At 47.7% G+C, this 27,395-nt stretch overlaps 1 protein-coding gene across 1 annotated transcript; it reads right to left on the bottom strand.

The window, feature by feature from the left end:
* Positions 1–257: 257 nt before the first annotated feature.
* OC90 (otoconin 90) lies at positions 258–25,401 on the bottom strand. Its single transcript, XM_081502984.1, has 14 exons — positions 25,380–25,401; positions 23,520–23,585; positions 21,960–22,016; positions 19,371–19,545; positions 15,856–15,968; positions 13,589–13,717; positions 13,397–13,438; positions 11,999–12,047; positions 9,700–9,749; positions 8,859–8,912; positions 6,040–6,156; positions 5,301–5,472; positions 3,499–3,605; positions 258–767 (listed from the first exon to the last, which is right to left on the bottom strand). The coding sequence occupies exons 1-14, from the start codon at positions 25,399–25,401 to the stop codon at positions 466–468; spliced, it is 1,455 nt and encodes a 484-aa protein (XP_081359110.1). The 3' UTR covers positions 258–465.
* Positions 25,402–27,395: the final 1,994 nt, after the last annotated feature.

Genomic DNA, 27,395 nt, shown 5'->3' on the forward strand with positions numbered 1-27,395 from the left:
TAGAAGGAAAAGTAACTTCCAGTGACTAGGGAGTGGAGATACTCTTTCACCCTCCATTCTTCTGTCATCTCACTCATGCAATCTATTCATTTGTCAGTATCCACAACATTGCTTCAAAACAAAAAACAGGGAACTTCCCTGGCAGTGCAGTGGTTAAGAATATGCACTTCCATTGCAAGGACTGCAGGTTCAATCCAGGATCGGGAACTAAGACCCTGCATGACCCATGGCACAGCCAAAAAGATTGAAACAAAGAAACATTGCTTGGAATATTTATTGAGCGTCCACAGTGCACTCCAGGAAGCATCGAACCACCCCTTGTCTGCCTTCTCCAAAGGCACACTCACGTGTGAACTGACAAACAGGTCACAGTGCGTGTGTGCAAGGGTCTCCCTGCACTGTGAGCCCCCGCTGAGGACGGAGAGGAGGAGACGGGCCCAGAGAGGTTACGGGAGCAGGAGGGACTCATCCATGGGCTGTGCTGCTGTACGGTGACCTGGTCCCCATGAGACCCAGCGGCTTCCCCAGGAACCTTCTGGCTCTTCTCAGACCCTCCGTGAGGGGCGGGGCCTCCTCGCTGCTCTTCTCGGAGCTGGAGTCCTGGGCGGAAGCTGCAGGCCCGTCGCCCTCGCAGCTCGGCCGGTCACCCCGGCACTCCCGTCTGCTTGTGGACTGGAGGCTTTGGTTGTAGAAGGCAGAGGCCATGCACTCGGCCGCTGACTGGTCACAGGCACAAAGCAGCTTCGCACACAGGTTCCGCCCCCCACCTGAGGGGCCAGGACAGGAGCAGACCTGAGACGCCGCTGGACAGTCGCCCCCTCCGGCCTGTCCTCCTACCTCCGCCTTGAACCTCTTGGTCCTGCATACACTGCTTCCTCTACTGGGAATACTCGTAACTTTCTCCTCCTGGTTGACTCATACTAGTCCAAGTGAAACCACTGGGCAACCCCTCCAAGAAGCTTCCCTGAACCGCTCCGCTCCTGGCCCAGCTAAAGGGGGTGTCTTTCCTGTGGGCTCCTATCGAATCCCACCCTATGCTTCTTTCTATCACAGCAGAAATATATAAATATATATATTTTACCATTTGTATTTTTATTTGCTCAGTCTGGTGACCCTACTTTGTTCCTTGACTGTTTCAGCTGCCTGCAGTAGGGGTAGAGTGCAGAGCATCTGCGTGATCCAAGAGAATGAATGTGTTTGACATTACTCAGACATCGACAGGCATTCTACAAATGCTATCCTTGTCTGTGATTTTCAAAGACTTATTAGTGTTAGTCGCTTGGTCGTGTCCGACTCTTTGTGACCCCAGGGACTGTAGCCCGCCAGGCTCCTCTGTCCATGGGATTTTCCAGGCAAGAATACTGGAGTGGATAGATATTCCCTTCTCCAGGGGATCTTCCCAACCCACGGATGGAACCCAGATCTCCTGCACTGCAGATGGATTCTTTACTGGCCGAGCCACCGGGGAAGCCCAAAGACTTCCTGGGTCTATTGGGTCTGTATTGGGTCTGTTTAATTATCTTTTTTTTGTCTGATACTACCATGAAGTATTCATCAACCAAATGAACCGGACTTGTTCCATCACACCGACCCTCCAAATCTCCGACACGGGCCTTTCCATCAGCCCAGACACACCCATGGCATCCCCACAGCAGGGAGCAGAGAGAGGAGAGACAGACCAGCAGAGCAGACAGAGGCGGCGGCCCGCTCCCCAGAGCCACTCCACGCTTCTGCCCCTGCCCCTCGCGGAGGACTGTCCGGAGCGGCTCCAAGGTGCTCTCGGCCCGTATACCCCGGCCCTTGCGTCCGCTCCAGGACACCGCGCTCACAGCTCACAGAGGGTTGGAACCGGTTCTCTGAAAAGCCCCCAAGGAGTTCAAGTGACACCACAACGTTCCCGGGTTCACTGAGACCATAGGGTTGAGGGCACCTTCAGCTGGGCAGGTGGGACCCCCAGGCATGACGGCATCACCGAGAACGGTGATCATCTCATCCCGTCACTCATGGCTCTAACCCCACCCCTGCCCCCCAACGCCTACAGGACAAAGCACACAGGTTTCAGCCTTGGGTGTCTGATCTACCTGTCTCCTCAACCTCACCTTGCACCACCACGGTCCCAGCACCTCCACTTTCTGTTCCTGAAATGCGGAACTATGCGTCATTCCCAGACTCAGGAGTTCCCCGAATGCCACAACTTGTGTCTCCTCTTCCCAACACCCCACTTTGTTTTTTTGAAAAAACACACACCTGGTGTGGCCATCAGGGAACCTGTTAACCTCTGCAAAATCTCACCTCACTGCCCCTTCTTAACTTCTGCCAAATTCTCCCATCCTGGTTGCCACCCTCCGCAGGTTCAAAGCCCCTTTCCCCGTGCTCCTGGGCACTTGTACTACCTATTAGTGGTACCAGTAAGACTACAGAGTCCCTTGCTTGTCTCTCTTTCCGCCTGTGAGTGATTCAAGGCAGGGACCCTGTCTGTTCACGGTGTTCCTCTTTACTGGTGGCAGGTTTTTGGAGAAGCACATAGTTAGGTGAGTGAATGAATGAATGACTGAATGAGTGACACACAATGCCCAGAGCTCCTGGGAGGTAAGAGGCACACATGGTCCTCCAAGGCCAGGATTCCCCGAGGCCCAGGCCGGGTGCCCAGGGAGGGAGGGGCACTCAGCCCGGGGCTTCCCCAGATAAAAAGTGAGGGTGACACACACCTCCCCCCCCACGCGGCTCTCAAGAAATGCTATGGGAACTGTTTCCTTTTAAGCTGCGAAGCCTAAGGGAGATACACCCACTGATGTAGAAGTCAGATGTAGATGAAGTCAGTCCTACAGCAAGCCCGGCACAGTGAAGCTCCCAGGGGTTGGGCTCTTTCCGAATGGCCCCACCGCCACCCCCCAGACCCTGAATGGCCACGGAGGCGCCTCCAGCTTCCACCACTGGGAGGAGTGGAGAGGCAGGCCCACCCCTCCCTGCAGCCAGAGTCATTTCCCCTTTTCTATGGGGTTCTTCAGGAGACCCCATGGGGAAAGGGTTCTGTTTTTAGGAAGAGACTCACTCGCACAGTGAAGACTCAGTTCTGGGTCTGAGGAGTTATGGTTTCACAGTCCCAACCCCAGTCCTATCACCTCTTCCAATCTGTGTGATGCTGGGCCTCAGTTGCCTCATCTGTAAAATGGGCAGGCTCGTGGGGCTACCTCATAGGACTGGAGTGAGGATGAACTCCAGAACTCAGAAGAGCACGTGGGAAGCACTGAGTAAATGTGGGTTGTGACGTTAGTCCCCACCTGCTCTTATAGGCTCGGTGACTTTGGTCGGCTGACTTGGCCTCTTGAACTTGAGTCCCCTCCTCAGTGAATAAGGGTGCTAATATGTGCCTCAGAGTACATAACAAATCACATTAGAGGTGAGCAAGTGCTTGTGAAAGCAACTGTCAGATGAGCTATGGTCCTCATGCTGACCTGAATGAAAGAACAACCCACTGTGCTGGCCCTCAGCACTTACACTTGGGGATACCGTCCACGCACAGCACTGGTGACTGAGGAAGCCTCTCGAGCAGACAGCCCAGTCTTCTCACCTGCTCCAGGCAGCAGTGATGGGACAGACAGCACCTAACAGCAAGGAAAATCGTTTACTGCCAGAGCCCCAGCTGCCCCCAGAACTCCCTTCAAGCTTAGTTCTCCCACACTCCCTATAGTAGTGAGAGTAGTCAGTGCCTCGTTTCCAGTGCACACAGGGCTGATTGATATACACACCAAAGGCCACCATGTACAGTTGTTCAGGTTGTGGACTGTACCAGGATGCCACGTCTAAGGCAGTGTCCATCACTGGAAGCATCTTGTAAAAAAAGGTTTTGGTATTTTTATCATGACTCTGTTGACTGAAAAGATGGGTGCCTTGCATATTTACTACAGTAATGTTCTCACAGAAAGAGTCTTAAGGAAAGGGTGCCACTTTTAGTATATACCAAAGTACCACATGGGCTAGCAGTGACACACTCCCTCCAACCTTTTATACAACAGAACAGTTAATCCTACATCCATAGGGTATCCCCTATGTCCCTAGCCTTAAAAGAGAACAGAGTAACTATCCTGAGTGTAAAGAACTGCATCTAAGGAAGTGGCCAGCGAAGAGCAAGATCTCAGGAAATAGATGGGGATGAATCATGGTCTTGCTTTTTCAACTCACCCATCTGGCCCCTTAAAGCCTCACAATCTCCTTCAGTGTCCCCCCGCTCCCCCGCCCCAGTCCAAGGAAACTTGTGATATAGTTGTCAATCCTCCCTTGGCAACTCCACCATCAGAGGATGTGGGCAGTGTACATCATTTCGCTGGAACGCTAACTGGCCGTGAACTGGGTGAGTGTTCAGGTGCAATCAATCTTTAAACTTGATCAGTTCTGTTCTCAGAATCTTCCTCTAACTCACCTCCAGGTTGAGTCCCCCATTGTTTCCTCTGTGTCCTAACCGCATGTGTTATAGCGGGTGGTGTTTTGTTGAATTGTCCATACCTCTCACTCTGCAAGCTCCAGAGGCAATTTGTTATGATCTGCTTTCTTTAAGTTTAGTCCTTTTTATGTCTCTACCACCTAGCACAGTGCCAGACACGGAGCAAAAGCACAACAAACGTAGGCTGAGTGCCTATATTAATGGATGAATAAATTAATGAATGCATGAGGTCAGTGGATGTTCTTCCAAGAGCAGTAGGTACAAAATTTGACAATTAAGCTTAAAAAGTTGTCAAGAAACTCATTTCAACATGACCTCTTGCAGAGTAGATCAACTGAAGACCCCAATTCTAGATGTTGCTGTTGTTGCTGTTTAGTCCCTAAGTGGTGTCTCATTCTGTGACCCCATGGACTGTGTAGCCCACCAGGCTCCTCTGTCCATGGAATTTTCCAGGCAAGAATACTGGAGTGGGTTGCCATCTCTTCCTCCAGGGGATCTTCCTGACCCAGGAATTGAACCCACATCTCCTGCATTGGTAGGTGGACCCTTTACCACTGAGCCACCTAGGAAACCCAATTCTACATGTTACTCATTGTTTAAATAGGCATATTTGGGGTTTTCTGAGGTGTCTTTGCAGATCAACCCTTTTAGAGCAGCTGGGCAGTACTCGTGTTGGAACTCTAGACTCCCATATCCAAAGATCTCACTCTGTCTGGCTCTGTCCCTTCGTGGCTTAATGACCTCAGACAAGTCAGTCTTGGAGCCTCCACTGCTCATCAGGACAAAGGGTTGTCATGGCAACAAGCCCCACTGAGCGCGATAATGCAATGCTGTGAGCCTGAAGTGATGACCAACGTACCTGTCCAGGGCGTCCCTCGGCTCGCCGTGTCCTTCCTGCCCACAGTAACAGCCGTAGGATTCAAAGTCCTCAGGGCACCGGGATGTCAGACAGAAGAGCATCTCTCCAAGCTGTGGCCTCACCCGCGTGTGGTCCCCGCTTCCCGGATGCAGGAAGGTGAGCCTGTCACAGGCTGAGAAACAGGACTCTGGTTTCTGTCTCTCTCTGCCCTCCTTCTCCCCTCCCCTCCTCCTTGCCCTGCAACTTGGGCTAAGCCAGGCAAAAGTCCACCTTGCAAACCCCATAATCACAAGTTCAGAGGGGGAAGGACCACAAAGCCCAGAGGACTGCACAGCGTCTTGCCAGTGTCCTGCCCAGGATGTGTGTCCCACCGGCTGTGGCTCCTTGCAGGAGCGGGGCCTTTGCTAAGGCACCCGAGGAAGGAGAGCCAAGGAGGAGGACCATCAGAATCCAAGTGTTTCATTCTTTCCAGCAAACCACGGTGCGGACGATGCCGAGCTCTTTCTGAGCCAATAAGAGCGACAAGAGCCCTCCGTCAGCGGTTCCTTTCCCGGTTCAGCCTCCGGCAGCTGATTACTAAAGGCACTCAAGCAGCAGAAGGGATGGCGCCCTCTAGTGGCCGCAAGGGGGATGGTCACGGTGCCTTACGGTGACCTAGGGGGCTTGATGAACCACCCCACACATAAGAGGATCCTAAGACCAGGAGAGGACAGACACCTCTCTGCCTGCTTCTGCTCACCTTTCCCAGATGTCTCCTCGGGACCGCTTTTGATGGACGATACAGCCAACCCCAAAGATTTAATGCCAGTAGGGACGATGGTTACACCTTTCGCTGTGGCAACAATTTCTGCAGACCCTGAAAACATACGCTGTTATGGTCCATATTCAAAAAGTGGTTCGAGGGAAGTTAAGAACTTTGGGAAGGTTATGTGCACATATTTAAAATGAATAACCAACAAAAACCTATTATACAGCACCTGGAACTCTGTTCAATGTTATGTGCCACCCTGGATGGGAGGGGGGTTGGGTGGAGAATGAATACGTGTATATGTATGTCCCATCACTGTTCACCTGAAACTATTACAGCATTGTTAATTGGATACACCCCAATAAAAAATGGTTTTGGTGTTAAAAAGAATAAAAAATTAAATTAAAAAAAAAAAGTGGTTCGAGAAGAGATTTGCAGATGGACATGTGCTCAAGGCCAAATTCAGACAAAGCATCAGGAGAGAGTGTCCTCAAACTGGGTCTGCAGACAGCCAGGGCAGAGCCTCAGGGATCCTCGGCTGCTATGTGAGAATTTCCAAATTCTCCATGATGATGTTAAGACTGTTGGAGCCCAAGCTAGAACATGTGGATGACATCTTGGGGGCAAGAAACATCACCACCTCTCAAGCCTATGTTGGTGTCATGTTCACTATCATGCGCCTGCCAAGTAAAGGCCCACCAAGATGCTCACAAGTGAAGAGAAAAAAGAATGATGGAGACGTTAAGCTGGTTCTCAGTACAAAATTACGCAGGCAAGCAAAACTCCTCCTCAAACCCTTCAAAACCGCGTTAGCCTCTCTTCGTGCTCAGAATTAAGTGCAAAGTCCCTTCCACTGCAGGCAAGGCTGCCAGTGATGTGGACCTGCCCTCCTGGACCTCATATATCAGTCCCACCTGCCCTCTTGGCTGCAGGCAGGAAGGTCTCCGGCCCCAGGCCAGATATCCAGCCCAGTCTGGCCCAGACCAAAGGAGCATCAGGAGGCTCTGCCCCACTCGTCCGCTGACCTAGGCTCAGACCCCAGAGCTCAGGATAAGGCCCGGACCTCTAATTTGCAGTCCTTCCCCAGATGCGCCATATTGGTTTTCTTCGTACATCCAGGCTCCTGTCTCTGCTTGCTCAACACTCTGGTACTGATGGGCTAGAAGCAGCCCTTCAGGAACCTTGTTGTAACCTCAGCCTCCTAAGGTTAGCATCCTGTTCAGTTCTCCAGCCCCACAAAGTGGAAACCCATTAAATGGTTATTTTCTACCACACTCCAGAGAGCTGGAAACAGACGAAGACTCTCCTTGACCAAACTTCAGTCAGGCCCCTCTGAGCCCGCCCTTGACCTTAGCCTATGGGCACTGCAAGCTCTCCACACTCCCCACCCTAAGAGACTTAACCAAATTCTAGTATTAGTTACTCCGTCATGTCCGACTCTTTGTGACCCCATGGATTGTAGCCCACCAGACTCCTCTGTCCCTGGGGACTCTCCAGACAAGAATACTGGAATGGGTAACCATTCCCTTCTCCAGAGGATCTTCCAGACCCAGGGATCGAACCCCGGTCTCCTGCATTGCAGGCAGATTCTTTACCATTTGAGCCATCAGGGAAGCCCAAACGAACCCTAGCCTGGTTTCTAACACTCAAGGAAAGCCTTGTCGCTGGGATGACCCAGCTCTGGTCTTCCTTAAGGTCCTGTCTGAGAAAGCTCAAGGCTGTCAAGAGAATTCACTGCTTTCCATCCACACCCACCTTGCCGAACAGGTCTCAGAAAACAGCCCCTACCCTCTCTTTGGAATTTTCCACTTTTCTGGCTCTGCGGGAGCTCCTAATAGTTTCCTCTCCCTCCTCCCTCATCTACCTTTAAAATGCCCCATCACCTCTGCACAAATCAGAGTTGAGCTCAGTTTATCCTGAAGCCCACGCCTGGACAAGAGGTCCCAGGGTGAGAGAGGCCAGCCCAGCTCAGGTATAAAAAACACCACTTTTAATTTTAATCACAGGGAACAATGGAAAATAATGAGCTACCACTTTTTTTCTATTAAAAACTAGAGGTTTTTCGTTCTCTTGTTTTTAAATAGTACCCACTATTGGCCAGTGGAATTCACCTGTGAGTGAAAATTCAGTTTTTTTTTCAGGGAAATATGGCAACGTATTGAGAACCCTGAAATGATTACACCTTTTATACAGCAATTCAACTTCTAGGCATTTATCCTGACAAATTAATCAAAAGTGCATAGGCATAAAGAAAGTGCATATCTATTATTTATAATAACACATGTTAGAAATAATTGGTTAAACAAATTATAGGATTCCATACAAGGAACTGTTGTATAGCCTGTAAAAGCCATGTTACAGAAAAATATTTCATGTCAGGCAAATATCATCTCATTGTATGAGGTGATACAACTCAGACTATGAAACCATGGCTGCCAAGTGATCTCAAATTTATTTTATTTATGTTATAGATGTGCTGACTGTGGGTTGGGTAGAGACTGGAAGAAATCATCTTCAAATATTAAAAGTAGATATTTTTATAATGTGGAATGAAATAGACAACTAAGTATAGTTTTCTCTATTTTTTTTCTAAATGCATGTCTTTCTTGGGTAGGTTTCTGTACCTTCCTATTAACGGATCTTTTGATTTCATTTTGTCTATTTTTTTGTAAAGATGGGGGAGTTTTTGTAGAGGAGGGGATTTGAAAGTAAATTGGCTTCAATGATTTCTCTCACTTTGGGTAGCACACTTGATAAACGCACAGGGGACAACAACATACACAAAGGTGGGAGAGGCTGAGCATGCCTACCTGGAGAAGGTGTGGTCCTAGAGAATTCCATGCCTTCCTGGTCTCCACCTGGTTCTGTCCCCAAAGGAGAGACAGGGAGTGAGCTTTAACTCCAGTCTGTCCCATCTTAGTCACCAGAGGTGGCTCCCATCCCCTGGGCACAGGAGCCAACATGCTCCTTGCTCTGCCCCTGGTCACTTCCCAAGGAACAAATAAATAAATAAGTAAATATTTTAAAAAATAGAGCCATGGTTGTTAATCACCACGAACAAAGTAAATAGGTTAATTCTCTTGATGACGTCTTGGCCCATATACTTTTAGATAAGAGTTTGTTCTCTGTGAAATCACAACTGTGTAACAGAAAGAAGACAAATCTTACATCCTGAAGTCTGGGGTTAGAAACCAGTCCAAAAGTCATGGCTAGAATGACTTAGAGCTTTTAATGTCCCAGAGTCTTGGTTTCCTATATAATCTGCAGAATGGGCATAATAATATTTACTCTAGACCCTATCAAATAGTGGTCACCAGTGTGTGTGTGTGTGTGTGTGTGTGTGTGTGTGTGTGTGTGCGTGCGTGCACGCACGCGCGCGCTCAGTTGTGTCCGACTCTTTGTGACCCTATGGACTGTCACCCACCAGTCTCCCCTCTGCCCATGGGATTTTCCAGGCAAGAATACTGGAGTGGGTTGCCAGTTCCTACTCCAGGGGATCTTCCTGACCCAGGGATCGAACCCATGTCTCCTGCACTGGCAGAGGTATTCTTTACCACTGAGCCACCTGGGAAGTCGGTCACCAGAACTCAGCACAAATACTGAGATGGCATTTTCTACTGGGTGCCCTCCTCTGAACTCCCCTCTACTTACTTGTCCTGGAGAGCGTGATCAGTTGGTCAGCTCTGGTCTCAGATGCCACTGTGAAAAGAAATCATCAAATCTCAATTACCAATCCAGCTCAGCACCTTAACCGGGCAGAGGCGAGAAGACCCATGGCGATCTGATCAGGGACTCTGTCTGGGTGTTGTGGCTCCATTACTTCTCAACTCGGTGGACAAGAGGCCAGATAAGGGCCAGTCTTGTGTTTAGACAGAGAGACTAGCAAATGACCACTCTGGGAGAAACAGCCATTATTTTCCCTGGCTGGAACGGCTTTGTCGGAAGGCAGCTTAAGAGGAAATGTAGGTCCAAAAAGCAAGGATGGAGGAAGCCGTAGCTTCAAATCTCAACCCTCCCACCTAACTCTGGGTTTTAACAACTTCTCTCTCCATCTCAATATACCATCTGAATATGGATATTATAGTAATTATTTCATAGAATTGTATGAGCATTAAATAAGATGACATAATTTCAGTCTCCCAGTATCCTGCTTGTGGTTTCACATGGCACCCCACTCCAGTGTTCTTGCCTGGAGAATCCCAGGGACGGTGGAGCCTGATGGGCTGCCACCTATGGGGTCACACAGAGTCGGACACGACTGAAGTGACTTAGCAGCAGCAGCAGCAGCACTTTTTTTGTAGCCACATTAGAATTTTTGGAACAAGATGCTGGCCCAGAATCTTCCCATGCTCTATCTCATTTAATTCTTCTGTCTCCTCAAAGAATAGGAACAGTCATCCTTTTCCAGGGATTGGTAAACTGTGACCCGGCCCTCAGCTTATTTTTGTCAATAAAGTTTTATTGGCACCACAACCATACCCATCCAGTTACAGATTGTCTATGGCTGCTTTCCTGCGGCAATGGTAGAGTTGAGTAGTTGCGAAAAAGATCTTCTTGCCCCCAAGTCTAAAATATTTACTATCTGGCTCTTAACTGGAAAAAGAAAAAAAAACAAACCCTGATTCCTGTGCAAAGTGAAATTTAGAGACGTTAAACCATGCTTCCCAAGTCACATAGCTGAAAAATAGGAAAGTCAGGAATCAGTCCCAAATCTGCCTGACTCCAAAACATAATTTCACCCCATAGTGGCGAGAACAGCTACAAACCCTCACAAACTGTCCCACCAGCACTCATGTGATTGATTTTTGAGCCCACAGTCAGGCTGCCTCCTCGGAGGGCATTTGTGGCCACTGCCAAGGTCATGAGTGTGAAGATGTTGAGTGTGTGTTGGGGGCAAAGATGTGAGTGCATCCACTCTCTTCCTCTACTTAAACTCCAGACTCCTTGAGGAACATTATTTACCTTGAGTCTTTCCCAGGATCATGCCACGAACGGAATAAGGATTCTGGTTGAAGAAAGTGGGAAATATATGAATTGAGGGTTATTTTGTGATTGCCTGGTGGGGCCAGGAAACCCTAGCTTAACCTCAATTTTTTTATTTATTCTTTTTTTGTTTGGTTCTGTCCATGCTGTGTAGTAATGCAAGACCTTAGTTCCTCAACCAAGGATCGAACCCGTGCATTGGGACCTTGGAGTCTTAAACACTGGACAGCTGAGGAAGTCCCATTATCCTCAATTTAGAAGGGACGTGGCCATTGTCAGTCATGCTGGGCATGGTGGCTGTTTGGGGGCAGGGCGTATGGTGGAGCTTTGGTTTGGTGTTGGTGCCCTTTCCTCTTTTCTCAGAACCAGGACTCCAAGGCACAGGCTACCTGGGAGCTGTTGGGGATGACATGACCTTGGACATGGAGGATGGCCATGGGATAAGCCCGTGAGCCTCTGCTTCTAACCTTGCAGAAGCAGCAGCAGCAAAAGAGAACAAGACACAAACCTGTAGGCAGCGGGTGTGCAGTGGGATCTCCCCGCGGTGATGAGTTGCCAGATTTAACAAATAAAAAGCCAGGAAGCCCAGTTACATTTGGATTTCCCATGAACAATAAATAATCTTTTTAGTAGAAGTAGGGCTCATGCAAATTCTGGGACACACTTATAATTATCACAGCATTCGTTGTTCATCTGAAGTTCAAGGTCAGATGGTCGAGGGTGTAGGTCCTGGGTTTTAACTGGTAATTCTTCCGAGAGGGGACTAGGAGTTGTGGGAGAAAGCTGAGCAAGGAGAAAAGAGATTTGTGGGTCAAAAGGAAGTAGGAGGGACTCTGGGATGTTCCTGAGGTGGTTCCACTGCAAGCCCAGGTGGGGGGAATTTTAGGTAGCCAATCTCAGCAAGTAGGCAGACGGCACAATCAAAACACGGGTATTTGGGTTCCCCACCAGTCCCCTATGCTCCCCTTCTCCCGAGATGGCCATCAGGCCGGAGTCCGTGGGCTCCACAGGAACCACTGGAGAAAGACAGAGCCCGGGAGCAGGGAGTGATGAAAGCAAGTGCCCGGGTCCCCAAGGGCAGGCTGGGCACGGGAGGCGGGAGGGGGCTGTCACCGAGGTTCCCAGAGGGGCTGCTCGTCCTGCCTCTCGCACCCCACCCCAGGACACAGGGGTGCCCAGCAGGGCCCTCGCTCAGGAGGGGCTCCAGTTAGTCCTGGTTCTCGTGGGGAAAGTGACACCATCAGACACAGGCTGTTGCAACCAAAGGGCTGCAAACCCCGAAGGCTTGTGGCTGTGGACTGTGGTCCCCACCGGAGAAGACCGCTGTTCACACCAGATGGCAGAGAGAAAAGGGTGCTGGACTCAGAAGGTCCATAGAGATACCACATGCACACACAACCCCCCACACACATCCACACACGCACACCTACACATGCTCATACACAGATCCACACACATATAGGCATGGACACACCCACATCCACGGCACACACAGTCACATCAACTTCCTCTTTAGCAAACACGCCAGGACTAGTTCTGAGAAAGAGACTGTAGCCCCAGGAAAAGAAGGATGCTCGGTCAAGGTGCACCTTGAACTTCCCATCCTCGGGTACCCACGAGGTTGGGACTGAGAGATCGTGGGGAATTTGGCAGACAAGGAATGACACGCATAAACTTAACTCACTTTTTTTCATAAGATGTATGTTTTAGAGTTAGAACCATCCCTTACTTTGTTCAGTAGACAGTTATGAAGAGCCCACCCTGTCCTGAAAAGTGACATAAAGAAAACAGCCTCCTCTTCAGGGAGTCCCCACCTGGGCCCAGGTGGCTCCTTGGGCTGCAGGCTCTGGGGAGCAGAGGAGGGAGGCAGCCAGTTTGTCCCCAAGAGGCCTGGCCTCAGCCGCCAGGAGGTCATCCAGCTGGAAGGGGCCTTGCCCTGTCTGAGCACAGAACCGTGTCCTGCTCACAGCTATAGACAGAGAGGAAGAACCTGGGGTCTTCATACTAACCAGATTAAATTCACACCTGTCTACCTAGAAAGGGCCATTTGATGTTGGGTATGGACTGAATTTATCAGAAGTAACGGTGTCTCTTGGAGAAGGAAATGGCAACCCACTCCACTACTCTTGCCTGGAAAATCCCATGGACGGAGGAGCCTGGTAGGCTACAGTCCACGGAGTTGCAAAGAGTCCGACACGACTGAGCGACTTCACTTCACACTTTGGTGGTGTCTCTGGCTGGGGGTGGAGAGATCTTCAGTGCCACAGGTCACTCCAGCTCCCCAACCTAACCCTGATCCATCCACTCCCATCTGTAACCAAGCCCCTGTGGCCCAAGCAAGAGTGGCTTCCCGAAGAGGCCTTACCTCTGGGCCAGACTGTCAGCGGCTCCTCCTTGCTGGTTGTCTCTGAAAAGAAAGCACATTGGAGAAGTGGGTTTGGGGATTTTAGAAGGCACTGGACTGGGGCATCTGAAGAAATGCAGCGATGATGGTCTCTGACAGCTCCCAGCCCAGATCACCACCCCCAGCGATGAGGCCGGGCCTGGGTCTTCCTACCTGGAGGCTGAACTAGACAGACGGATATGTCCAGAAGGTTCAGGGAAGAGTTGATACTGGACCGAGCCAAGCACTCTATGGCAGCCTTATCACAGGTACACAGCAGGTGCTCACAGGTGTCCCTGGACTCTGTACAAAGAGCAAGGACAGAGCAGATCAGAAGAGCTCACTGGGAATCCCAAGGGGTGATGCAAATGCTCAAACTGACTCTGACTTGCCCCTCAAAGCCCTGCTTCTCTTGCGGTTTTCTTCATCTCATCCATGCCAGCTCCATCCCTTCCGCTGTGTGGTCCAGCCTGGGAGCCATAGGCACTTTTCTCCCACACTCACACCCCATCCACCAGGCCACCCTACTGGCCCTGCTTTCAACCTATATGAATCGGATCATGCAGCCCTGGGCTTTCCTGGAGGCTCAGTGGTAAAGAATCTGCCTGCCAATGCAGGAGATGCAGGTTCGATTCCTGGGTTGGGCAGATCCTCTGGAGAAGGGAATGGCACTCCAGTATTCTTGCCTGGGGAATCCCATGGACAGAGGAGCCTGGCGGGTTACAGTCCATGGGTTGCAAAGAGTCAGATGCAACTGAGCAACTAAACAGCAACAATGCACCCCCACCTTCTCTCCATCCCCCATCATCCTGCCTGGCTTACATCAGAGGCCTCACTAGTCCCCCTGCCTCCTCCCTTGATGCCCAGCCTCTTCTCAGCACTGAGGGGCCACAACAGCCTTTAAGACTCAGGTCAAACCACGCCTTTTTTTGTGTGTGTTCAGAATCCTCCATCAACATCTTCACTCAAAAACCACTACCTCCTGTTCCTTCTCAGACCTCACCTCCTTTCACTCCTCCCTTGTCACCCCACTTCTGACCTGCTGTCCCGCTTGTTTCTGACACACACCAGGCACCAGGAGCCCTGGGTCCACCAGGGGCCACTTCCTCCAACTGCTCATCTCCTGAGAAGCGACAGCTGGCTTCCTCCTCCTCTCAGTCTTCACTCAACTGTCGTCTTCCCAAGGAGGTTTCAGTTGACTTTCTTATTTAAATAAGAGCCCCCTCCCCAGGCCTCTCTGTGCCTTTCCTCTGAGGTATTTTCCTTCCCAGATCTTAGCACTACCTAACGTACCGTATGAGTTGTTTCTGACATTTTCAATGTCTCACAGCCAAGAGGAAATTCCAGAAGCTCAGGGTACCAGCGACATGTAGGTGATTATCTTGCGCTTGGTGTTAGGTGCTCAGCGTGTAAGTGTTGAGTAAATAAACAAATGAGTCATGTTTCCCTGGTTCACTGTGTTCCTCACCTAGTGATTTACACCCTTCCCGATGCTCCAAACTCCTGCCAGTTGACGTTACCTGGATTGAGGGGCCAGCCAAACCTGGGTTCAAACTCTGGCTCTGCCACTTGGCAGCTATGTGACTTTGGGGAAGTTATTATTTAATTTCTCTGAGCCTTTCTCTCCTCGTCTGAACAATGTGGATGACGACCCCCATCTAATGGAGTTGTTAGGATGACCAGAGTTGCTGTGTATAGTATCCACGACATGTAACAGGCACTCAAAAAGCCCGGCTCTAATACAGTATCCCATCTTGCCATGGTCCTCTTCCCCTCTGTTTTGGCCTATTTTACTTCTTCTGCCAGGATTGTTCAGAGACAAGAAGTAAAATTCCTGGAGTCGCACAGCAGGTAAGGTGGAGAGCTGAGACTTGCACATACAAGTGTCTGATTCTTATAAACAAGCACCCCAGCCTTATTCATCCATTGTGGCATCTGCCTCCACTTCCAGCATCATTACATTCTCCACAGATGCCAGTCTCCATATTGTTTGACATTTAACACTGCTTAAAAATGTTAAATGTAATACCATTCTACATTTAAGCATTACTTAATTTTTATAACAAATCTCTGAAGCAGGTTCTGTCCTCCCCCTTTTGAGGATCCAAATTGTTAAGGAGAAGGTCAGGGTGCTCCCTCCCTGAAATCACACAATGCCTAAGTAGCAAACTATTTGCCCTTCCCAAGCTTCCAGGGTTGGTACAAGCATAGAATTGTAAATCAAATAATCTGCTGAGCAACTGTTGTTTCAATTCAGAAAGCATTCATTGGGCCTCTACTCCATGCAAGGTGCAGTTGCCATAGATCTGGTGGGGCTGTAAGTACCCACAGTGATGCTGGCAATGGCAACAATGATGAGGGTGGACCTGGGGAGCCCAGGCCTGGAGTCTCTGAACTGTCATTTCTCAGCCCAGTCTCCTGGTACACCTGGAGATGCTCACCACACGAGATACTCTTGCTGACACAGTTGACATCTGTGCTAAGCTTGGCAGGGTCTTGCAGACAGTCCATCTCAGCGGCCTCCTCGTAGCACCTGCGGTGCTGGAAGCAGCAGCTGCGGCAGGAAGAATCAGAATGAGAGTGTGTGTTAGAACCAGGCAGGCAGCACACCATCATTCAGTGTCTCGGGATGGTTCTTGGCAGTGACCTGTTTCAGTCCTTAGTGTGCCCACACACACACACACACACACACACATCATATTTGAATTTGAATTGTGTTATCTATGCAGCAGGTGCTATTATTGCTATAAGCATTTACTTATGTGAAAACTGAGACACACAGAGCTCTGTAACTTGTCAAGGTCAAGGTTGATCACAGAGAGAGGCTGACACCAAACAACTAAGTCAGGTGGCTCTTGCAGTGCAAGCAGGAGGACAGTGGAGCCCAATGTAAAGAAGAAAACACACACAGGCAGCTGATGGCCTTGGGCAAGCTGCTGTTTCTGACACTACCTAACTCACAAAAGTCTGATAAGGTCAATAGAATGTCAATATAGACCCCACCACGTGGTTCAGTTCAGTTCAGTTCAGTCGCTCAGTCGTGTCCGACTCTCTGCGACCCCATGAATTGCAGCACGCCAGGCCCCCCTGTCCATCACCAACTCCCGGAGTCCACCCAAACCCATGTTCATCGAGTCGGTGATGCCATCCAACCATCTCATCCTCTGTCGTCCCCTTCTCCTCCCGCCTCCAATCCTACCCAGCATTAGGGTCTTTTCCAATGAGTCAGCCCTTCGCATGAGGTGGCCAAAGTATTGGAGCTTCAGCTTCAACATCAAACCTTCCAGTGAACACCCAGGATTGATCTCTTTTAGGATGGATTGATTGGATCTCCTTGCAGTCCAAGGGACTCTCAAGAGTCTTCTCCAACACCACAGTTCAAAAGCATCAATTCTTCGGCGCTCAGCTTTCTTCACCGTCCAACTCTCACATCCATACATGACCACTGGAAAAACCATAGCCTTGACTAGACGGACTTTTGTTGGCAAAGTAATGTCTCTGCTTTTAAACATGCTATCTAGGTTGGCCATAACCTTCCTTCCAAGGAGTAAGCGTCTTTTAATTTCATGGCTGCAGTCACCATCAGCAGTGATTCTGGAGCCCAAAAAAGTAAAGTCTGACACTGTTTCCACTGTTTCCCCATCTATCTCCCATGGAGTGATGGGACCAGATGCCATGATGTTAGTTTTCTGAACGTTGAGCTTTAAGCCAACTTTTTCACTCTCCTCCTTCACTTTCATCAAGAGGCTCTTTAGTTCTTCTTCACTTTCTGCCATAAGGGTGGTGTCATCCACATATCTGAGGTTATTGATATTTCTCCCGGCAATCTTGATTCCAGCTTGTGTTTCTTCCAGCCCAGCGTTTCTCATGATGTACTCTGCATATAAGTTAAATAAGCAGGGTGACAATATACAGCCTTGACGTACTCCTTTTCCTATTTGGAACCAGTCTGTTGTTCCATGTCCAGTTCTAACTGTTGCTTCCTGACCTGCATACAGGTTTCTCAAGAGACAGGTCAGATGGTCTGGTATTCCCATCTCTTTCAGAATTTTCCACAGTTTATTGTGATCCACGTGGTAAACACTCAATAAACTATAGCAATTATTTTTTGGATCTGGTGAGCAAGTTCAAGGTGGAAATAATCTGTCTCCCAGAAGTCTGGAAACTCCCACCTCCGTCAATTGCACAGTGTAAAGTCATTGAAATTGGGTGTGACACACCATTCTGCCAGTTTCGGCCATCAATGCTTTGATCATTCACACAGTGATGAATTGCTGCTTTATTTTTTTTTTGACTTCTAGGTCTGCTCAGTATTTTAATAACTAAAAGAAGTGGCAAGAGAGCACCTGAAAGTAAAACACGTTCCCAGAAATGGTCCTGGCACCATGCCCCGAATGGAATCAGTTTCTCCCTTTCTGAATGTCAATGAGCTGGCTTATGGTCCCAGAGATGAAAGACTACCCTCCGGTCCAGAAACAACTTACATCAGTGGGAATCATTTCCTATCTTCTGGGAGTCTGTGTAGATGTAGGCACACACTTCATCACACTGGATTTGGGCACAAATATAGTACCAGTGGGGCTTCCCAGGTGGCACGAGTGGTAAAGAACCCACCTGCTACTGCAGGAGACATAAGAGACACAGGTTCGAATCCTGGGTTGGGAAGATCCCTTAGAGGAGGGTATGGCAACCCACTCCAGTATTTTTGCCTGGAGAATCCCATGGATAGAGGAGCCTGGCAGGCTACGGTCCAAAGGGTCAGAAAGAGTCGGACATGACTGAAGTGACTTAGCATGCATGCATAATACCAGTGAGGTGTGGATACGGTCCCAGAGTAAAGGTGAGACATGGGTTCAATTTCCTACTTCCACACTGCTGCAGTTACTATGGCTCCAATTCCTGCCATAATATAACTACTACTAGTGGTAGTAGTACTTCTACTACTTCAACTTCTCTTACTACTTTAACTACTACTACCACCTCTACTACTACTACTATCCCAAACCCTAAACCCTAATAGCAGTTTTATTAGTACTGCAGCTATTGCTACTACTATTATTATTACTACAGCTACTACAGCAACGGTTCTACTACTATTGTTACTACTACTACTAACACCAACACCATCACAGGTTTACTAGTACTGCTTCTGTTGCTATCACTGCTATTACTATTAATACTACTGTAGCTACTATGACAAATGTTACTACTAATATTGTTACTATTACTACTATTATCATCACTACTAACAGCACTACTAATATTGTTACTGTTGTTATCATTCATTAATACCCTTGAAAACAATAAGTCAGGCAGAATTCCATCACATTAACTTGTATTTGGTAGTGTAATCCTAAATAATAACTCTATGAGGTAGGTGTTTTTATTACCTCCATTTAATAGATAAATAAACTGGAACACAAAGAAGTAAAATAATTTGCCCAAGGTCAGGTCCCTAAGGAACAGAGAATGGGAATTACTGGGTTATAGGTGATCTGCTTAAAACTCTAACATGCTTGCAGCCTCAGTCACTCAGTTGTGTCCGACTCTTTGTGACCCCATGGACTGTAGCCCACCAGGCTCCTCTGTCCTTGGGGTTTTCAGGCAAGAATACTGGAGTGAGTTGTCATTTCCTGCTCTAGAGCATATTCCCAACCCAGGGATCCAACCCAAGCCTCCTGAGTCTCCTGCATTGCTGGCAGATTCTTCACCGCTTAGCCATCAGGGAAGCCCCCAAACTCTAACAGATACCACCAAATTATCCTAACTGACCCTCCTGCTACCAGTAGCTATTTGCCGTATCCTTGCTAACACTGAATGCTTCTAAGATTTTAAATTGTATTGCACACTCCCATATACACCTGCACATAGAAGCACGGACCAAGGAGCCTTCTGCATCTGTGTTCTGCCCAATGCTCAGCCAGGCCTCCACAAGCTCACCTTTGGTCTTGCTCACCTGTCAGACTGGTCCACAGGCAGCCCTTCCATCTCAAACCTGCAGGTACAGCCATAGTCTTCGAAGTCCCGGGGGCAGAGACCAGCCACGCACCTCATACCATTCACGAATTGGAGCAGCGCGGGGAAGTTGGTGAAGACGGCCTGCAGCCAGGTGAAGTGGGAGCCCAGGCAGTCTGGGGGAGGGGAGCAGGGCGCACCGGGAGCCAGAGTTGAGGAGGGAGCCCCCTTCTCAAGGGGATAATACCTCCTCACCTACTAAGTACCCACTGCATACTCAGGACTTCTAGACAATTGAAGGGAGGTGGGTTTACAAGCTGCAGTCCCTGTTGGTTGCCCCCCGACGGCCTTTCATCCTTCTGCCTTATCAACAAAACTGAAAAGTGTTCAAGGAAGGTGAGCCTCCTTCCAAAGTCCCTAGGGATGTTTAATAATTATTCTCAGCTCATCACGGTAATCTCATGCTTCTATGATAAGGTTAGTCTAGGGCTGACCATGAAAACCATGTATGACCCCCAAAAACTTCAGGGGTAGTCTGTTAGAAGATTTGGAGAAATATTCCTTTCCTAATAAAGCATAAAGACATAGAAGAGGGCCTTTCTGATCTGCAATTTTCTTCTTCCTTGAATGTGGTGAGGATATGCTAGGCGGGAACCGCAGCAAACACTTTGCAACCATGAGGCCCCATATCTAAAGCTGAAAAACTATTATGTCCAAGGGAGCAGTGGGGCAAGATAAAACAAGCCTGCTGGGTCTCAGATGCCTGTGTTGAGCTACTGCATCACAGTAGCTCAAGTCCTTGTGCCTTCAGATGACTTATGTGAGATCATTAAATGTCTTTATTATTTAAGTCTCTATTAGTTTCCTGAATGGATCCCAAATGATACAGTCCTGGCAATAAAGAATTATAAATCAGCCCGAAGAAAAAAAGGAGTATAGACACTAATAATCTGTGGTTACCTGTTATGTGCCAAAAACAGTTAGATGCTTTAAAAAGCGCAATAGTTAAAATTGATAGAGCGAGTAATGCTATGAAAAGCTTTCACGGTCAATGATCCCATAAATGTCTTGTTCATTCTGAAAGACAGATCCTATTCTGTCACCTCCCTTTCACAGGTAAAAAAACCAAAGGTCAGAGATATGCCTGAGGTATCCACCAGCGACGCTGACTTGTCCTAAGCAAAATGCTCTTGCAAACGTAACCGGCAAGCAAACAGCATCCAGCTTTATGATTCTACATCTCGTGCTCATCTCTCTGCCTGGAGGATTGTTAAATACTTAATGAAATGATCCCATAGCACCGATTTAAATGCACAGGGTGATCAAAAAGAGCTTCAGTTCAGTTCAGTCTCTCAGTCGTGTCCGACTCTTTGCGACCCCGTGGACTGCAGCATGCCAGGCCTCCCTGTCCATCGTAACTCCCAGAGCCTACTCAAACACATGTCCATCGAGTCGGTGATGCCATCCAACCATCTCATCCTCTGTCGTCCCCTTCTCCTCCTGCCTTCAATCTTTCCCAGCATCAGGGTCTTTTCCAGTGAGTCAGTTCTTTGTATCAGGTGGCCAAAGTATTGGAGTTTCAGCTCCAGCATCAGTCCTTCCACTGAACATTCAGGACTGATTTCCTTTAGGATGGACTGGTTGGATCTCCTTGCAATTCAAGGAACTCTCAAGAGTCTTCTCCAACACTACAGTTCAAAAGCATCAATTCTTTGGTTCTCAGCTTTCTTTTGGGGAGATCCAAAGTTGTGAGGATCACATTCATCTTGACTGTTCACTGCTCTGCTAGTTTCTTCCTACCTCATTCAAACTTCTCTACCCATGTTTTGTTTCCACACAATCTAATCGGAAACATGATAAAAGGTTCTATGTTGATGGGAAAAGTCCATCTAGGGTTTGTGTGTGTGTGTATGTGTGTGTGTGTTTATGGAAACATGCATTTTCATTCAAGACCTGCCCTTAGTCATTTATACATTTTAAGTGCACTTTTAAAGCTAGCATAGTCTAATCTAATAGGCAATGCAGAGCCACCTTGCTTGTGTCCGTCATATTATAATCTTGTTTTCGGTACTTTTAGTTATCAAGGCTAGGAATCATCACAGCATCCACAGCATTGTGCAATTGGTAGTCACGTCATAGATATGTAATTGATCCATGGACTGTTTCTCAAACCTTATGTATATTTACCAGTTGAGAAGGAAACATAAAACTACCTCGATGTCAGAGGACCAAGCTCTGGACTCAGAGAAGACCTTGTCCCTTCTGATTGTGTGGCTTTGGGCAATTCCTTTAACTCCTTTGCCTGGAAAAGAGGGATGCCATTCCCCTCCTGACCAGGCTGTGGTCAGGAAGAATGAAGGAAGGGCAATGAAACCACCTGGTCCCTCAGTGACTCACCCTACGAAGAAAGGCGCCATTATTCTCATCAGGATCTGATCACATTGTTTGGAGCTTGCAGGGGAGGCCATGGAAGCTCAGAGGGCAGACCCCCAAGTCCTGTTAATTTCCTTATATTTCACACACACTGTTGCCCCCCCCACCCCCATGCCCTAACACCCAGGGGATAAAAGCAAGTTCAGATTTAACTCACCAAAAATTTCAGCCACACCTTCCACATTTTTAAACATCCCATTGAAGAAAGTCATACCTAAGTAGAAGGAAGAGATAATACATTAGGGTTGGGTTCTCCCCTTTCCTTTCCCTGTCCACCTGTTTCAGGAAGAGTGAGTAAAACTTCTTCTCTAAGGATAGATTTGACCTTGGGATAACTTTCTAGTATCACAGGTTACCATGGAAACCTGATAAGATAAAAATTGAACTGTGTTGTTGTTGTTCACTTGCTCAGTAGTGTCTGACTCTTTGTGACCCCATGGACTGCAGCATGCCAGGCTTCCCTGTCCGTCACCATTTCCCAGAGTTTACTCAAATTCATGTCCATTGAGTCGGTGATGCCAGTCAACCACCTCATCCTCTGTTGTCCCCTTCTCCTCCTGCCTTCAATCTTTCTCAGCATCAGGGTCTTTTTCAATGATGGAAAAGACTTCCAAGTCGGCCCTTCACAATAACGCTCAGTTGTGAAAAAGACCCCTGTATGGTGAGGTCTGTCTGGACTGGTAGAAACTATGGCTGAACTACAAACTCCCAACAGGAAGTCATCATTTTGAGTCTCCATCAATGTGATGACTTTTGGAATTTGGCATCGTCCCTTCTGGGCATCTTAGAAATTATACCTATGAGGTGGGTACTAGGTATACTGACATCTATGGAAAGTGAAGCTTCGAGGTTAAAGCAGGTCTGGGGCTGCTCCAGGTGAGCCCCTTGTATCTGAGCTGTTACTTAGGAGCTCCTGGACTGCTGTGTGGATTGATGCCAGGGCTTCTCCTGTTAAAGAAGAGTGGCTGGCATGGCCTGCTGGCACACTGTGCTTCCTGGCCTTGATCTTTCGAAAAGCCAAGCGTGGCTTGTGAGTCTAAATGTCTACCTGAGAAAGACCTCCTTCTGGGCATCGCACTTCCCGTGGGGTTGTGCCATTTGGAGAGAGGTCATGAACATGTATTCGGACAGGACTGGCCACTTAGCTTGCATGCACAAATAATTTGGTTGACTTCACTTACCTCTCTGAAAGGTCAGAAACGAACCCTTAGTTCAGGGTTAACTTCACCAGCTAGTTCACTATGTACTCTATTCTTCAGCAATGCCTGTATAAAAACCCACCTGAGAACTCTTTACAATCCAGCACCAGGAAAACCTTCTCTTCTCCAAGGAACAATTACAGATCCCCTTTTCTGATAACCTGAGCCCTGCAATGCATCACCTTTTTCTTTTTGTCTTGCCTTTCAATACAATTACTATGTAACCCTGATTGATTAGCCCATTTACTTCCTTCTCCTGGTTTCCCCTTCCAGCTGACCCACATCTTTCAATAAGAGTTTTTAGTGCTTTGTCTCAAAGGAGAGCCTGATGGTGGGTCAGATGCCAGAATAAACTGTGAGGGTGACGCTTTGGAGTCTTACTCAAGTCACTGTACCGCCAAATGCCATAGCACCAAGCGACTCTAGGGTATATTCAGGAGGGATCAGTCTCTTTTCCAATATCCTAGACAGCTTGCTACCCAGCTAGGTCTCCTAAGAAAAGAGCAAAGGATCCTTACTGATATTTTCTGAGAGTCCCAGAGGCAGCTCATGTGGAAGGTGTGGGATGTCAAGAGGGTGGCCCCCTATAAACGAAGAGAAGAACAAGGTTAGTACAAAAACAGGCACTGCCCACGTGATGGGTAGGGCTGAGAGGTAGCAGCCAGGATAGCAATGAGGATGCAGGTAAATTGAATTCTACACCTATTTTTCTAGTACCTGGAGCGACCAGGGTGGCCCAGTGTTTTATATTGGTTGGTCTTAAGGAGGTAATCTTCTGGTTTGGGATGGAGAGATTTTGAGACTTATCTTGAAGCTGTTGTTGCATAGGAAACATACAATTTTAACTTACATGGCATGTTTGTTTGGAGTTTCTTGAGATGAAGGATTGGTGGAAATAAAAATAGATACAGAAAAGACCCCAAATCCCAAGTAGTGTATAATTGAGGACAGGGGTTTTCCGAGACTATCAGCATCAATCTCACCTGGAACGCAAGCTCAGTAAAAACTTTGGTCCCTGTGCCCTCACTCAGGTCTGATCCAGCAGTCTTACTCCATAGTAAGTATCAGAAATAGATATTTTTAACAAACTCCCCAGCTGTTTTGACAGTTGCTGGTCTAGAAACTGCACTTTGATAAATGTTGCTTAGGAAGAAGATGACGATAGAGTGGAAGACCTCTGTTATTGTTGTTGTTCAGTCACTAAGTTGTGTCCGATTCCTTGTGACCTCACGACTGCAGGACACCAGGCTCCTCTGTCCTTTACTATCTCCGAGTTTGCTCAGATTTACATCCATTGAGTCAGTGATGCTATCCAGCCATCTCATCCTCTGTTGTCCCCTTCTCCTCCTGCCTTCAATCTTTCCCAGCATCAAGGTCTTTTCTAATGAGTCAGGTCTTCACTTTAGGTGGCCAGAGTATTGGAGCTTCAGCATCATCATCAGTCCTTCCAATGAATATGCAAGGTTGATTTCCTTTAGAATTGACTGGTTTGATCTCCTGGCTGTACAAGGGACTCTCAAGAGTCTTCTCTAGCACACCAATTCAAAAGCACCAATTCTTCGGTGCTCAACCTTCTTTATGGTCCAACTCTCACATCTGTACATGACTATTGGAAAAACCGTAGCTTTGACTAAATGGACTTTGTTGGCAAAGTGATATCTGTGCTTTTTAATACACTGTCTAAGTTCTTCATAGCAAGGAGCTTACTTAGATGGCTTTGGAGTTTGAACGTACTCTTCAGAGTCCCTTGGACTGCAAGGAGCTCAAACCAGTCAATCTAGTTTGAAGGGTCAAGGGAGCGACTGTGGGTCAAAGAGGCCATTACACTTCAAGTGAATCAGCCAAGCAAAGGACAGCAGCTGTGAACAGCAGGGGAGGAGATGCACTGCTGGGTGGAGAGGCCTTCGCTCACTGGTCCCCTTGCCCTTTGCTCTCCTTGGTGTCCACCTCAACCCCCATCCCCCACATCCTTACTCAAAATATGGATTAACCCTCAAGCTTATCACTAATGTTTGATTTCCATCACTCACTTGGCAAGAGGATAAAAATACTAATAAGTAAATCAAATGGAATTTGACAAGATGGCCCAGGGTTCACGTGTGTGTGTGTGTGCCTGCTCAGTCATGTCCCACTCATTGCGACCCCGTGGACTGTAACCCAACAGGCTCCTCTGCCCATGGGATTTCCCAGACCAGAATACCAGAATGAATTGCCGTTTCCTTCTCCAGGGGATATTTCCGACCCAAGGATGGAAAACGAGTCTTTTGCGTCTCTTGCATTGGCAGGTGAATTCTTGATCACTAGCAGCACCTGGGAAGCCCCAGTGTTCATAGTAAATATATACGAAGCCAGAAATACAGTCAAATACCATTACTCACCGCCATGTGGGGCCATTAGCATTCCTAGGAGGAGAAGCACAATCATGGCAGCAGAGCAAAGGGAGGGACCTTGGCATCAACTGGAACAGCGTCCTGGGAGAGAAGTCAGCAGAGCATGGTGAGTATGCTTTCAGAAACCAAGACACGAGATCCCACAGGAGCTGTCTGTCCTAAAATGCAGTGTAGGAAAAAGAGAAAGGCCCGAAAGTGATTCTGTCCCAGCCTTGCAAGCAGCGTAACTAACAGTAAGGAGACAGACTGGGACCATGGACTCTTTCCTGTAATTCTGCAATGCTCGCACCTGGACACACCTCTCCTTGAACAACAAAATATTAATACAAAGAAACCGTAAGAAACTAAACTGTGTGCATGCTCAGTTGGAGCAAATGCTGGACCCAAAAGACACAAAGAGACCAAAAACCCCAGCTGCCACTTTTGAGGAACCTGGAGTAAAAACAGTGTGTTGGGAGGGAAAACAGGGTACTGGGCATGCCCACTACACACACACAGACACCACCTAAAGGGGTGGGCAAAACACCTAAGCCACCCCTTTGGCCTGACCCCTGGACAAACCTCTACCCTCACCCCATATAAGGAACAAACTCACTCACCCCTCAGGGAGCCAGCAAGCAAGGGAACCTGTTGTTTATTCTTGCTCTCCCCTGCTACCCCAGGGCCCCCAACAAAGCCTTGCCTGAATTTCTTGTTTAGCCTCTATTCAATTTCTATTGATTGGGGAAGGCGAAGAATCCTGGTCCGTAACAGTATGACAGTAAAGAGATCACATTCCCTCTTTGAAACTCAGTTTATCCATCCATAAAATGGAAATATCACCGTGCACTCCTTGAGGATATAGTTCTCTTCTCATTTATTTATTTGCTAAATTGACAGTCATTTATTTTGTGTTAGGCACGTAGCAAGGATGCAGGAAAGCAAAGTGAAGAAAACACACCTTACCTGTGAGTGGTTCACGGACTATGGGGAAAGGCAGCAATTTAACAAGCACTATAGTTTGACTTTTGTAAACTGAATTTTGAGGAACCCATGTGTTATGGTCCAGCAGCATTCTGAGCAGTATTCTTTTTTTAAGAAAAAATTTTAATCCATTTTTAGGTTGAAGTATAGGTAGTTTACAATATTATTTTAGTTTTGGGTGTACAGCAAAATGATTCAGTGATTTATAATATATATATATTTTTTCAGATTCTTTTCCATTATAGGCTATTATAAGATACTGAATATAGTTCCCTGTGCTATACAGTAGATCCTTATTTATCTATCTTATATTTGGTAGTGTGTATCTGTTAATCCCAAATTCCTAATTTATCTCCTCCCGCCAATCTCCTTTGGTAACCACAAGTTTGTTCTCTATGTCTGTGGGTCTATTTCGGCTTTGTAAATAAGTTCATTTATATAATCTTTTAAGATTACACATATAAGTGATATCATGGGATATTTTTCAGCAGGCTGACTCTGAACCTTCGTACCAACATCACAGGATAAATCCGGCCACAGTGGCGCTGCCCTTTAGCAAACAGTGCTTTTCCTGCAGCGGCTCCATCTTTCTTCCCTTTGGCTTCTGAGTAATTTGAATACTTCACGGCAAAAAGTACGGATGGGTTCAGGAACCTGCCACATTTCAGCTCTAGCTGCCCTGTGATCTGAGCAGTAAATGTACTTCAGTAGTCACTCACTGCCTCTTGACTCAAGTGAGTTAACTATTATGTAATAGGGAAGGAACAATTTAAAGGCCAGGGGAATTTAGGATAGTTTTAGCTCCCTGGGAGTCTAACTCCCAAAGGATTGTGACTTATACATATTCTGCTTTAGAACATTTTTTAAAATTTATTTATTTATTTTAATTGGTGGCTAATTACTTTACAATATTGTGGTGGTTTTTGCCATACGTTGACATGAATCAGCCACGGGTGTACATGTGTCCCCCATCTCGAACCCCCCTCCCACCTCCTTCCCCATCCCATCCCTCAGGGTCATCCCAGTGCACCAGCCCTGAGC

This window comes from Giraffa tippelskirchi, chromosome 6 (genome assembly GCF_054371585.1).
Source record: "Giraffa tippelskirchi isolate mGirTip1 chromosome 6, T2T-mGirTip1v1.2.pri, whole genome shotgun sequence".
NCBI lineage: Eukaryota > Metazoa > Chordata > Mammalia > Artiodactyla > Giraffidae > Giraffa > Giraffa tippelskirchi.